The sequence below is a fragment of the Nilaparvata lugens genome, chromosome 10 (assembly GCF_014356525.2).
Source record: "Nilaparvata lugens isolate BPH chromosome 10, ASM1435652v1, whole genome shotgun sequence".
Lineage (NCBI taxonomy): Eukaryota > Metazoa > Arthropoda > Insecta > Hemiptera > Delphacidae > Nilaparvata > Nilaparvata lugens.
Window position 1 is genome coordinate 5,378,000 of NC_052513.1, and position 14,706 is coordinate 5,392,705.

Here is a 14,706-nt window from a genome sequence, read left to right on the forward strand (position 1 = left end):
TGTAGAAGGAATTGAACAAGACAGGGGTTCGGCAACGTTTTTATCCTATATCTTTCTCCACTGTCATTTGGTAGAGAGTTAGTGGGGAGGATATTTTTAATATTCTTTCCGAAGAATGGACATTGATATGTCCAAAGCTCCGCCAATTTATGTAGATGCATAACAATATAATTATCTATAGTTATTATATTACAAATTACTTTTTCATATCATATACAGTTCAATAATTATTTTCTTAGTCTATATTATGTAAATTCATCTATAATTTTGCTGTATTGTAAGCTATTGTATATAAGTGTATAAGCCAGTATATATTGTAATCTACATAAATAAAGTACTCAATCAATCAATCAATTATAACGTGGACCTCACTTTAATTTTGTATTGAAGGTAGAACAAAACTTTCATCAGCTTTTGAGTCTGAATTGTATTTTATCATCAGTCGGGCAAGCGAGGGTATCTTTATTACTGTAGATTTTATTTAAATCTCTTAAATATTCTTTTGATAAAACATTGATGATATTCGTAGTTTAATTCTGTAATTATTCCATAAATGAAAACATAATTTGAATCACTAATTTGGACTTTTGATCTAATTGACCTTTTGGTCCAATCTGATCCTCAGAGTTCCAGAATATCCTTAATATCCTAGTGCTCCAATAAAGACAGAGTGCTTTTCTGTTTCTGGAACATTTTCAAAAGGTCAAGTAGGCCTTCTTAAATTCTCTTTCAATGACCATCATTTTTCAAACACCAATCTTATTGATATACAATTCAATCTAATCCTCAAATAAAATAAAATCAATCAGAATTAGGCTTACATGTTTGTAACAATATTATTCTGATGATTAATGAGTAAGTGGAAGTAAACATTAGTAGGCCTATTATTGGACACAATATAATTATTTTATAATAATTGTATATGAAATATAAAATTTATTAGTTAATAATGATAGCACATAACAGTAATCAAACTATTTTGAAAGAAAATTCTTACCTTATTACAACAGAAATAGATCAAGATCAACCAGCAATGCGTTTCTAGAATCGTTTTGCTTCAAAGTGCAAATTATTCAAGAGCAAGTTTATCTCATTTATGACTGTGTCTGTGATACCATTACAAAAGAATATTATCTACAAAATATGAGTTGTACTCTAGAAAGCTGGAAACCTACCTCTCTCAAACAATAACAGGTTTTGGCATTGAGAGTCACAAATTGTATTACATTCCGAATAACAAGAGTTAGATGATGTAACAGTACATCGCCGCTCTAAAGTATTCACTTATCTGTCACATTTATAAATACCCTAGAGCAATAAAACCACTAATAAAGTATAGTACTTTAGAAAGATTTGTAAATTTGAAGATGAAACCTGCTGGCGTTATATAGGCCTACAAATAGATTGAGCTTGAGATACAGTACATTTATTGCTGTAATATCCTATTAATGCTTTCGTATACTTATAGATAGCATCTGCCATTAATTTATTCATGGTCACTAAGTTTTTTGTGTGTTTTTCATTTTTCAATTCTCTGTGACACTGTTATAAATTAATCAATACATCTTTTATTATCTAAAACATAATAATGTTACAAAGTCATTTACAATAGCCTACCGATATACTAAGAACAACTAATTACGCGACAGTAAGAATACAGTTGAAGTATTACAGTTTTGCTGTGGTATTCTTAAGAAAAACACAAATAGAAATTGTCAACCACTTTCTATTGTTATACATTTATGACAGAACCTGGTTTCGTGGCTTCACCAAGTTCTTTCATAAACATATATGATAACAAAGTGTTTGACAATTACTATTTGTGTTTCTTATCAAGGTTGAAGTATTGTGAAAATGTTGCAGGATTTGGAAAAACATAATAGGCCTATGAAGGATAGCGAGTGATTGGATTATTATAAATATTGATAAATTATCATGAGTTGCTATCGAGAATTATTGAATTGTTATCACAATTTCTTTACATTTTCCTGTAAGGGTTTGTTTTGATTCATCAGTAGCCTACTATTATTGGAGAAATATTAAATTGAAAAATTATCTATTGTTTATTACCTATATACTCCATTAGTGCACTAGTGAATATTGCATCATCTATATTAGGGTAAGAATAATGAAGTTATTTGAATTTATAGCTCCATCCCATTATTTGAAAACAAATCTTTTCAATCTTTATTACTGTCAAACATGTCTGTTGAGCCAGAAGAATAAGCGTGTCAGATGAGATTAAGAAATAGAAAATGTATACGGTACGGATTGTTCCCTAATCGCTGATCTTTAAATCCAAAGATAACATTATATAGTTATTTTTACATGGAGTCATATACTGTACACTAGGATTTCTTTGATACCAGTACGATAACCGACTCTTCTGATTCTTGTGTAGACAATAGTTATTCTACTTGATGTTAATTTTTTCTATTGTCATTACTTCTCCAATAATTATTTTTCTCGAAAATATCAAACTTAATCAACATGAATTTGTTTTCACAATTTACTTTTCAAGGAATAAAAAAAATGCATGATAAAATATATTAATAAATAATTTATTTACAAAAAATATTCAGCCATCACTTTGAGAGTTCCATTTTTGAATCTTTGTAGAACCAAAAACCAAAAATACAGCATTGCTGATGATTAAGACTAATGCACATGCGTAGAAGATAATTGCCCATTCGTCAGCATTTTTCTGTGAAAATTCAAAAATAAATTATTAGAAAAATCGAAATAATCAAGACTTGATATTTTTAGATTTTCAAACATTATAGTAACTGCATGCAGAAAGAACTTATTTTTGAATCGTTAGGCTATTTTTGCCACCACAGTACAAATTTAAAAGACTTGGAAGAAAAACTCGTCAGGGAAATAATCGATCAATAAATTAATAACTATAACGGCGGTAATGATGGCGGACTTCCGCCAAGCATTTGATAGCATCAAAAGAGACAGAATGATGAATGTGCTAAATGAGATGGGAATCTCAAGAAAGTTGACTAGTCTCATAAAGATGACAATGTATGGTACGACAGCGCAAGTTAAAATAGGAAACAAACTGAGTCGCTCATTCAATGTTACAACCGGTGTAAGACAAGGTGACGCACTGTCAGCAACCCTCTTCAATTTGATGGTTGAAACAATACTTCAGAAGATAGGTACAAGTAACACAATACTTAACAGAACAAGTCAAATACTGGCCTATAGCAAGGAATCACGATAAGTTGAAAGAGATTTTCAGCACGATGAAAGAGGAAGCATGAGAGCTGGGTCTGGAAATTAATATTGGAAAGACTAAGTATATGAGAATGTCTGCAAATGAAAGAAGAAGGCACGTAGACAACTTGATACTATCAGATGATTGCAGCATTGAAGGTGTCAGCGAGTTTAAGTATCTTGGAGTTACACTGACAGCCGACAATAAGACTAGCCAAGAAATTTCTAGCAGAATTATGATGGGCAATCGAGCGTATTTTGCAAATCAAAGGATTTTTAAGAGTAGAATAGTATCAAGAACAACTAAAGTGGAAATGTACAAGACGTTAGTACGACCGGTTGTGACATATGGAGCAGAGACATGGACATTGCTGAGCAGGGATGAAAGAGCACTGAAGTCATTCGAGAGAAAGATGTATCGAAGGATCTGGGGACCACTATGTGATGGAGGGGTTTGGAGAACCAGACATAACAGCGAAATCGATGAGGCTATAGGGGAAGGAAATATTGTAAGATTTATTAAGGCAAGAAGGATGGAATGGCTTGGACATGTGGTGAGAATGAATATGGAAAGGACACAACTTAGACTGCTGGATGGACGAATGATGGGGACGAGAAAGAGAGGAAGACCGAGAACGAGATGGATAAATGATGTGATAGGTGATCTGCGTGTGCTGGGCGTATCCAACAACTGGCGGCAAAGATCCCAGAGAAGAGACGATTGGAGGCATTGTGTTGAGGAGGCCAAGGTCCACCCAGGACTGTAGAGCCAACTAAAGTGAAGTAAGTAAGTAACGGTAACGAATTAAATTATTATTTCAGTTAAGAAACCTTGTATTCCTTACATTATAAGAATGGACTTATGAGTGGAGAACACTTTCTTTCCACTCATATTCAGTAATCCGTCCTTCTACTTTTACTATTGTAAGTTGATTCTGTATCAATAATCTTACTGTAATAATAATATTATGTTCCTGCGAATTGTTGTCATAAGAAAAATCGAATTTCTCTTTGTCAAAGTATTTATCTATGAGATTTTCCTTTGTGAGATTTAGGAGGTAAGACTTTGCTGAATCTGTAGAATGCGCAAAATAATATTTAAAAAGAAGCTGCATATTAAACACAAAAAAGAGGAAGATCAATAATTAGAGCGAGGTCAGATGAGAGTTTTTCAGAGTTGCCAAAAAAGCACTCCGATTGGCTGATTCTCGATCAGCCATTTTCCAGAATCAGTTGATTACCGAACATCAACCCAATCCGCCAATCCTGCCCTGCCGACTATTTTAACGCCTGGAGGGCGTCACCCTAAGGTGGGAGGATTAAGTGAGAGACGATCTCCAAAAAATGTAATGTGTAGAGGGTGGAGACGAATGGCAGAGGAGAGAGGAGAGCTGTAGTGGAGGCGGTGAAATTGGACTGTGGTGCTAAAAAAGAATTGGCTTATACACGTTTGGAATAGGAAATTCACAAATGACGCAAAATCACGTCTGAACTATTGACTGATTAACTTGAAATTTTGCATGTAGACTCTCAATTTACTAAGGATGGTTATAGGCTTATTTTTAATTCTTCATGATTTCATTACGCCAAGTTTTCAGTTTGTCAAGTTTTTAATTAGACCCTTGCGGAGCACGGGTTACCTACTAGTTTTCAATAAAAAACAATTATCAAAATTCAACCAATGCTGATAGATTGAAGTAAATAATATAGAAAGGATTCGAACCATACAGAAAGGATTCGATTGGAGAGTCGAAACAAAAAGCATGAATATTTATATAGGCCTAATGATGTATCGTAACCTTGTATTTCAAAATTCAATGATATAGAAAATACGCTGCAGACCAAAACTTTCATAGACGAAATTAAATGTGAAATTTCACATTTCAAATTTCACTTTCATATGAAAATTAAATATCTTATACATTTCACCTCAATATGGAGAAATTCCACAACATATCTGTGTCTATAGTGTCGGTTAAAACACAGATGTAAAAGATGTGTTTACTTGGTCTATGCTTAAACATGAAACATAAATAATTTATTATAGAAAAATCCAGAAATCACCTCATCTTTGATGACAAATCCAGCAAACAAGGGAGCAAGTGTAGACGCCACGTTGGATGCACAGTTAGTGAGACCCATGAGAATACCGGCGAAGTTAGGAGATAAATCCATGGGATTGGAGATAACCCGGCTTTTTTGCAACCGGCACTAAGTACCTGATTGAATGATCACAAAAGTTCAACAGCTGAGTCATAATTTTGACACAGTCCCACACTTATGAACTCGCTCACTCACTTCCATCACCAAAAGACGACGAAATAATTATTATCAGCTGTTTTTCCAAGGATGAATAATAATTTATTATCCTTTTAATGTCTTTCAGCGAGTTTTCCCAGGGATGGAACCTAGTGCAATCGAATCTTTATATTATAAACCTACTATGTTCTGAATTTCGGTGGATACAAACATATAAACATCTAAACATCCAAACATCTAAACATAATATAAACAGAAGTTGCTCGTTTAATAGTAGGCCTATAGGATAATAAATACCGTGTAGGAGAGATAAAATGATGCATTTCTTATTACTGCTGTGAATGAATTTCTATTCTTATGAAAATATTGAATTCTAAAATAATTTTCTTACATCAAACTAAATTCAGGAAGAGAAGTTTTGGGCTGACCTAGTAATGAGAATCTTAATTTTTGCGATTATTATTGATACAGAAGTGTTATTACTCACCGACAGAGTTCCATAGTTTCCTGTTGGCATTGATAGTTAGCAGTTTCTTCCTGAGAATTGTGTCTGAGATAGCTCCAAATACCAGAGCCATGACAAACATTGAAAGATGTGGTAGAGTTGAGAAGTAGGAGTTCTGAAATATAACGAGAAACTTACTACCAGCTTACTAGGTATTTATTGTAAAGTAGTTTATATCAAATGATAAAATATTAATTTCTTTAATCAACTCGGATGTATGTTTTTATCATCTTCCTCCTACCTATCACATGTTAATAACGTCATGAATAAAGTCTAGGTCTCAGTAATAAAAAATAAACAGAGGCGTCCTCAATCAACAATTACAACCTTAAAGTGCTCATAGAATAAATTAGGACATGCTATAATCTTTAAGCTTATTTAGCCTAAATTTTGAAACAATTTAGAAATGACAATGGATTATTTATCATTGCAGCAGGGTTAAAAACAATAGTTACAGTAGGATAGGGTATCCTATTTTAACTTGAAAATTAATTTTGCTAATCATATTCAAATCAATTTATTTTTACACACACATAAAAGTTCGATACAGAGATTAACAAAAAGAATCCATGCAAACAAACAACAATACACATTATGAAAAAAAGAAAGAAAGTGGTACAAAAAAAGGGTGGAAGATTGAAGGGTTTTTCCAACTATGGATATCCATGTACTAGGAAAACCTTCAATCCTTGAGAAGGTGAAAAAGGTATCAGGAAAAATAAATAAACGGTAGATATGAGAGGATGGGATGTGGGAAGAATAATAAGGGAAAGGATGGAAAAAGAAACCGAAGTCATATAGAATAGGTATAAATTGAGATTTGTGTGGATAAATAATTTGGAGACCTAGAATATCGCCTAATAGTTCAATTTTGAAGATTTTTTTAATTCAGTAGAATCTTAACAATTATAAGCCTATAGTATTCTATTATAAAGAAATTATGAATACAAATTTTATTGCCAACCTTTATTGTTACCTTCGTTAACTTTATTATGTAAATATCTCAAATAGAGAGAGAAATAAACAAACAGCCGTGTAGAATATGATAAACTATAGTCAAGAGACCTATATAAAATCACTCAATAGACCATATTATAGCTAAAGTGAATTCCAATGAATTGTATTGTGATATTGATTCTGGAGAGCTATTCAACAGACTTTACTCCGCTCAAGAGTAAATCTGAACATTACTCACATTCTTTATGTTGAATCCGTAAACTGCGCTCAGAAATGAAGGAAAGAGAGTAACGAGAGACCAAAAAACCCAGTTATTACATACATTGGCCAGTGTCATAACTAGGACTGGCCTCGAAGTCAGTATGGCTTTCCATGGTATTCCCTTATCAACCTGTAACCAATGAATTGAAATAATATTTCATCAAACTGATCATTTTTTAATAGTATCGAAATGATATGAAATTATTATATATATTTGGCAGAGTTTAAACTAAACCTTGAACTGCATTCTGATAAGAAGTTTTTGAAAATCATAATATTCGAAATAGATTTGTAATAATCTTCATGTAGGACCTAATATGAAACTAATAGATCAATACTTATAATGAAACCCATATCTTGAAATTGAAAGGTTCTACATATCAAAATTTTATCCATAAAAAATACATGATATTTCAACATCATCCCTTGCTCCTAAATGGACACGCAAAATCCTATTAACAAACAATTAAAGAATCAATAAAAAATGTAAAAATAAGCGTTCTGAAGATTAGATTAGAGTTCTTTATTCATGTATGTTAAATGACAGTTTATGATTACGTTCATTTACATATACTGGCTTATACACTAATTTATATTAAATGACAGTATAGCTAATTTTTCAACGAATTTAACAATAAAGTTTAGAGAGAGATAGACAATTTTACAAAGAGAGACAAACTGTGGAGAGAGGGAAAAAAGAACCCATCCATGACCAGATAATCAAATGCCACTGCATAGTAGGTACAAAAAGAAGCACTAAATCTATTACTTTTTCAAAGGGGCCAAAAACATGAAATAGATAATATAATCATTATTAAAAATAAATTCAATAAAATTATAATCGAAATACAATTTAATATAAATGTAGGTCTATTCATTGTTTTATAAAGAGTCTCACCTTTTTGTTTTTGTCGTCAACACCGGAATTCGTTCCAATGAAAGACCTCTCTTCCAGACTGATAGACTTGTGGCTGGCCGGAGATGTGACTCCCCACAAGACCCAGGCAATCGTCCACAGCAGACCTATGATGCCCGACTTGTAGTAGACTGACGGCCAGCCCAGCACACTTGATGCCAAGTGACCCGACAACAGTAGACATACCACTGATCCAAACTGCTGACCTGCAAAAATATATAATATCATATAATATATTTGTTCCATTATATAATCTTAAGCTAGATTACAATGCAGTTTTCTCAAATATATGTAACGACAATAATCTGTTCATCGAAAAGAAAGATAAAACATAAAGTTTGCAATTGATGTTGTTTTTATTTATTTATTTATTTATTTATACATTGATACATAGGTTACAATATCATTCTCAACTATGAATGATTGGGAAAGGAACAACAGGCTTAATGCCCAAAACTGTTCCTTTCCCAAATTTAGATAGAAATTGTCCAAAAATAGGTTGTGCTTACACTTTGGAATTTAGAATTTAGAAAAGTTTCCCATGGCGAAACATTGTAATTTAATAACTTTTGTTGTAGTTTTGATACTATATTACTTATATAAAAACATATTTTTGAATATTTACAAAGATGCACAGTGTCAAAACTGCAACAAAGTTATAAAGTTCGTGTGTAAGCATAAAAGAAATGACTCATATCAACTATTAATAGGGAATAAGGAATAAGATAAATGTATAAGTCTAGCATAAGCATAGAATAAGCTGATGATAGGTCATCACTTTTATACTCACATATTTTATTATTACTTCATGTAATAAATATAAGGTGCGACCTGAAAACTCTGACACCAGACCTGAGCCAGCCAGGTCACTCGTTATTACTATTATTTATACTTACATAAGTGCAAACTTCATGTTTTTCTCTCCTTTTGATTAATAGACTATAGTCGTTACATATTTGAGAAAACTGTATTGTCATCTACCTGAAAATTATTTCATTGAATATCTATATGAGGTTCCTGTAGATTTCAAGCCTTAAGTTCATGATCAAATTGAAAATATTAGAGCACATTCATTTTATAAAGATTTTTTACATTGATGAAAAAGTTTTTTTTCGTTTTTTTTTATTCATAGAATAGGCCAGATTTAGAAACAAAAATCAAGACCAATGGAATTCATTGTTGCTGAGCTTGGTTACTTTTTACATTAATATACTTACTTTTTGTTTTTTCCTTTTATTAATCATTTGAAAAGTCTTTGAGTGGAATTCCTAAGCGAAGAATTGGAACGATAAGACTAACTATTTTAAAAAGCTGATTATTTTTGGAAAATCCTATAGCAGCAGTCATCTTGGGATTGTTGAATCAACAATTCTTGCTGCATATTCAATTTACAATATAGACCTTATTGCACAAAAGCCCGTTAAATTTTAACAGAGATTAAATTTATGCCACGAGAACCAATCCAGAAGCCTTCTTTTCAAAAAAGCCTTCTCTGATTTGTTCTCGTGGCATTTGATCATAATTCAAATGTGTAACACTCTTTTGTGCAAGTGCAACCAGAGGCCAGAGATTGATACGTTATTTCTTCCAATGTATTGATCTCGAAATCTCACCGCAGAAAACAAAGCCAACTGCTCGACTTCTCTCATTCACCGGCGACCATTGCGATATATGAGTGTAGACGCTGGGGTGTACGAGGCCCTGAAAACACAAAGTCAACGTTAGAAATATTTTGATCTTTTCGCCTGATAATTAAAACTAGGTACTTATAATATATCCTTGATACGAGAATTCATTTTTTTAAGAATCATAATCACAACTATGTTTGATGAGACCAATTTAGGCTATTTCAGTGGTATAGATTAGTTACCAATAAGTACTTTATGTATGAATATATTTATATAAATAAATATGGGAATATGAATAGCATCCTCCACCACTATGGCAGCAGAAGACTACTAGAATCATTATAGATTACCGTAGGGTACATAATAGCTAGGTGTACTATAAAAAAATAATTAAAATTTGATAAAAAAAGCAATTTTTTTTTTAAATAACTAGAGAAAGTAACATAATTGATAATTATTCCTGGACCAAAAAATCAAGTACAGTAACGAAGCAGTGTGTGATATTATAACCTCAACCTTTGGACAACAGCATTAACATTTTATCAAAATTTTTGGAGAAGAATAGTACAGGCTCAGCCTAGTTTTTCCTTCAGTGTCATAATTATATTATGATTGTAGTATTTTGTGCAATAAATGAATGAATGAATTTGTGTGTAGGACTGATCATAATAATATCTAGGCCTAAGCTTGTTTTGTCAAAAGTAAAATAAAATATCCATCTATTTTTACTATTCATGACAAACTCTATTTTTGTTTTTTTATTCATGTCAACTGTATCAACTTGACTGTAGTGTCGTCAAAAATAGTTCAAAATCGAAATAAAATACCGTATGTGTTACATGTCAATATGACCACCAATAATGTATCACAACTGTATAGGGTAATGTCACAGATCAAACCAATTTTTATTTAGTCTCTGGTAATGTCAGAAGAATCTGTACTGTAATAGTTTACTTGCATTACTCAAGTATACAATCACTTAGGGTCAAGCCAGACAAGGGGGTTTTCGGACGAGTAGGCACGAAGGGAAGCCCTCCGATTGGCTGATTCGTGGGAGTCGTGGGAGATCCTATTCATAGAGTTTCCTCTATCAGCCAAACGGAGAGTTCCGTGTCCTGTCGTGCCTACTGGAAAAGCGCATTGTGTGGCTTGAACCCGACAATTTTATGAGAAATGAAATCATAACTTTATTATATATATATATATATATATATATATATATTATATATATATATATATATTATATATATATATATAATATATATAAAAATTTATATTATGTAGATTATAAATGATTTAACATTGTACAGTACCTAACTATGATTTCACATGTTAACTTATGCTATATTCATAAATTTGTATAACCTAACTTGTGAAAGTCCTTGAATGAACTGTAGGGCGAACACGACTGGCCAATCAAAGAGCTCGGCACATTTTGGAATGAGAAGCGACGCGCAGGAGCCGACAAAAACTGCAGTTGTCAGCACTGGTTTTGGCCCAAATTTGCGCGCCAAAATACCACCTGGAATCTGCAATATGAAGTAGCCCCAGAAAAATGCACTCAGAACTTTGCTTTTCGTTTTCAAGCTCCACGGAAATTCCTGAGAAACAGTAGAGAACATAAAATGAAGAAAAATTCAATTCAATACGATGATTATAAAAACAAATTCGGGATTTAAGGTGTTGCAAACACACGTAATACTATTCTGATAGTGTCACTTGCAATACAAAAATAATCACCCCACACAGGCTAGCCCTCGGGGCGTTTTTTGTTTTATTCATTCTTATAAAAGAACCTTATCATTATGTTAAATCATTATATTACTGTACATTTCTATGTTTCGATGATAAGAAACTGATTTTCCTGTTATTGTACTGTTTTTGGGATGAAGAAAATATTTTTCATTTTCATTCTCATTAATCTCAAAGTATTAATTTTTTTAGGCCAATGAATAAACCTACAGCATTTTTCCAATACAGTACCATGTCCTCTGAAACTAGATTCATCCATTTGAATTGTACACTCTGATTCAAGTATTCTTTAGTTGAGATTTATATTTGAGCAGATAGAACATGATCAATATATTAGGGTAATTGATAAAATTAATCAATCTATCATTTTTTATTAACATGAGAATTTTGGCAAAAACATGAACATTGTCGTGTAAATGAAAGAGAAAATTACAGAACAATAATACAGTTTTTTAATGAAAATTTCAATGAGGACGCTATAACAGACTAAGGGTGTTTTAACAAATTGAATGAAAAAGACTAAGAAATTGTCAAAAACCACAGATTTATTGATACTTAGAAAGACCGGTTTTGGTTATTACACCATTGTCAATCTCTGATAAACTGATTATTTACAAAAGGCTAGAGTTTATCAGAGATTGACAATGGTGAAATAACCGAAACCGGTCTTTCTAAGTATCAATAAATCTGTGTTTTTTTACAATTTCTTAGTCTTTTTCATTCAATATGAATAATTACCACAATATCAACTTCTCAACTACACAAAAAATGTTTTTACAATAGTTATAAATTTACATTTAACATAATTCATTAATTTTCTTCAATTCTTATTGATTTTACCCTAAAATGGTTATAGATACAGATCACATGCGTATATCGACTACAGAAATTGATACTATACGTGGAGGCATATTCGTAACTTACTATCACAAATATTAATACAGTGTATTAGCTATAGCATTGTTAAAAACACCCATCTCACCCTCATCCTCTTCTCCACATGCTAGCATTGAACTTGAATTGATTTAGAATTTGGGGTTTTCTGATAATCATAAGTAAAATAAGCTAACGCTTTTTCAAAGAGTTCCTCTCATAAATACTCACAGGATAATCAGGGTTGGCGGAGAATCGGTCAGTCATTGCCACTATAGCAACTGTGATATCCAAACGTTGCATGTAGGCTATGCTAAAGCAAATAAATAGCAGAAGATATTGTCCCTGTCGTACTTGCAGCATTTTCCTATAAAAATAGACATTTTTAAGAAATAAAGAAATAATTCAAAAAACAACTCGTCTTCAAATAAAATTCTAGTATTGTCCTCTCTTACAAAATTATTTCCAACATAAATTATCCCATTAATAATTGACGAGGCACCAGTATAACAGTGTATACTGTAAACATGGAATGTGAATGCTGATAAATAGAATGAAAATTAATATTATCCATTCTTCTCATCCACAATGCAGAATGAATAGTGAAGAAATGCCGCTTCAAAAATAAATTGAAGATTTTTCCAAATAACATAGGTTATTTTCAAAATTACCAGACACTTTTTTACTGTCTAAATATCGTAGAAAATATATTCATTAGAAAAATGACAAACTCTATTGTAATTCAATTTACCTAATGTAATAAATATATTTTTTCTATACCTTTCAATATTAATTTGAGCAGGCCAAATGAGTACCTATCAAGTAAAAAGTGTTTGAAACTAAGTACCTACGTGTGGAAACACAATCATTTTTCTGCTCTAACGATGGAATAAAATAATTAAGTAAGCTTGTCAATTCAATTTAAATCAGTTGGATCTTGGATTCTATTGAAGAAATAAATGAGATGGATTTTCAGATTGGAATTTGAATGGGAAATATGAATATTTTTTAATTTAAATATTGATACATTTTTAGGCTAATTAAATGATTTATTCACATATTTATCTGAAAATCACTCACCTTAAAGTGTTATTGTTTCTGAGTCCGAATTCTGGTAGCTAGTGGCTCAGTATAGAGCGGCTGGTCAATGTGATGTAGATATTTTGCTTATTGGTCATTGACCCAGATACAATATAATTTTAATGAAGAGGACCACCGTCTTTGTTTCATAAAAGACGGAAAAATTATTACTAATATGAATAGGTTCTTGGAGAAAAAATACCAAGTGAGCAATATATAAATGTATTGAAATAGAAATGGCAGAACAATAATTTTTGATAGTGAATACAAGTAGCTCAATAGTCATACAAAAGTAAAGTTGATAACAAATTGTCAAGTTCAGCAAACATAAAAATTTAAATGGAGAAACAGACAATCAAGATAGCTGATAAACATCAAGAATCATTAGAAGCAGTTCAAAATCAATAACCATTGAGGTTTAATATGGAAAATTTATAATTGATAAACATCGAAGTTTAGTAGGGCTAATTCAGTTAAGATACACTGAATCTATGGTAATTCACACTTACAAAGAACTTGAATACTAATCATAAGATTACAATAATAATGAGCTTGAAAAATACTGAAATTGAATTTAAAATGTGAATTTAATATTTATAGAATTTGTAGATTACAAAATATTGTAATTGAACAAAATATATTTGATGCAATAAAAATTGCTTGTTTGTCTTAAAATCCTAAGTCAATAAATTGTGATGATCAAATAACTAGCCTAAAATTACTTGGTTGTTTTAAAATCCTAAGTCAATAATAAATTGTGATGATCAAAAAACCTAGCCTAAGCAAGTGATGTACAATATTTTACCAAGTAACCAATATTTTAATATTAAGTGATTCTGCAATAGTAAGTTGCATCATGAACAAGAAAAGATTTTCTGACAACATTCATGATTGAAAAAAATTACAATAGGTTGTCAAGTTATTCTTGTTTCATACAAAAATCTGACCTATGATGAAGCAACAAAAAATCAAAATTAGCCTAAGTAAATAGATCCAAATAATAAATGAACTCAACCCTAACCTTATTTAAGGGATAAGAAGATAAAGGTAATTAGCAAATACAAAGATGGTAAAAATATGCAGTTACCTAGGGTTTCAACATGATAGTGGTGTTCAAGTTGGTTCCAGGAAATAGTCAAGGTTGGCTTGCTTAAAGTATGGTTATACTGTCCGTGATAAATTGATGCAGATTTCCAACACTTGTATGGATAAGACGATTGGTTACAGCACATGGATAACTCCCAGTTCAT

At 31.6% G+C, this 14,706-nt stretch overlaps 2 protein-coding genes across 8 annotated transcripts in view; both read right to left on the reverse strand.

The window, feature by feature from the left end:
* LOC111052560 (putative inorganic phosphate cotransporter) overlaps window positions 1-14,706 on the reverse strand; it is a 39,730-nt gene that overhangs the window by 11,194 nt on the left and 13,830 nt on the right. For 4 of the 7 annotated variants that reach the window (XM_039436138.1, XM_039436139.1, XM_039436140.1 and 1 more), the window contains exons 2-7: window positions 12,608-12,743; window positions 11,122-11,352; window positions 9,737-9,824; window positions 8,106-8,329; window positions 7,185-7,337; window positions 5,972-6,104 (exon numbers count right to left, since the gene is read on the reverse strand). In XM_039436138.1, coding sequence (XP_039292072.1) covers window positions 5,972-6,104; window positions 7,185-7,337; window positions 8,106-8,329; window positions 9,737-9,824; window positions 11,122-11,352; window positions 12,608-12,739 — 961 coding nt within the window. In that variant the 5' untranslated portion in view covers window positions 12,740-12,743. The other 3 variants (XM_039436142.1, XM_022339281.2, XM_022339280.2) reach the window with 3 other exon arrangements.
* Window positions 2,541-5,510, reverse strand: LOC120353236 (putative inorganic phosphate cotransporter). The gene is made up of 2 exons (XM_039436150.1): window positions 5,290-5,510; window positions 2,541-2,704 (listed from the first exon to the last, which is right to left on the reverse strand). Exons 1-2 carry the CDS (start codon window positions 5,398-5,400, stop codon window positions 2,579-2,581), a joined length of 237 nt encoding a protein of 78 aa, XP_039292084.1. The 5' UTR covers window positions 5,401-5,510; the 3' UTR covers window positions 2,541-2,578.

What these genes read in the sequence shown, in the direction of transcription:
- LOC120353236 (XM_039436150.1), bottom strand. Translation starts at nt 5,400, where the DNA reads ATGGATTTATCTCCTAACTTCGCCGGTATTCTCATGGGTCTCACTAAC. An exon ending in GATTTGTCATCAAAGATGAG is followed by an intron (nt 2,705 to 5,289) that starts GTGATTTCTGGA and finishes GAATTTTCACAG; the next exon opens with AAAAATGCTGACGAATGGGC.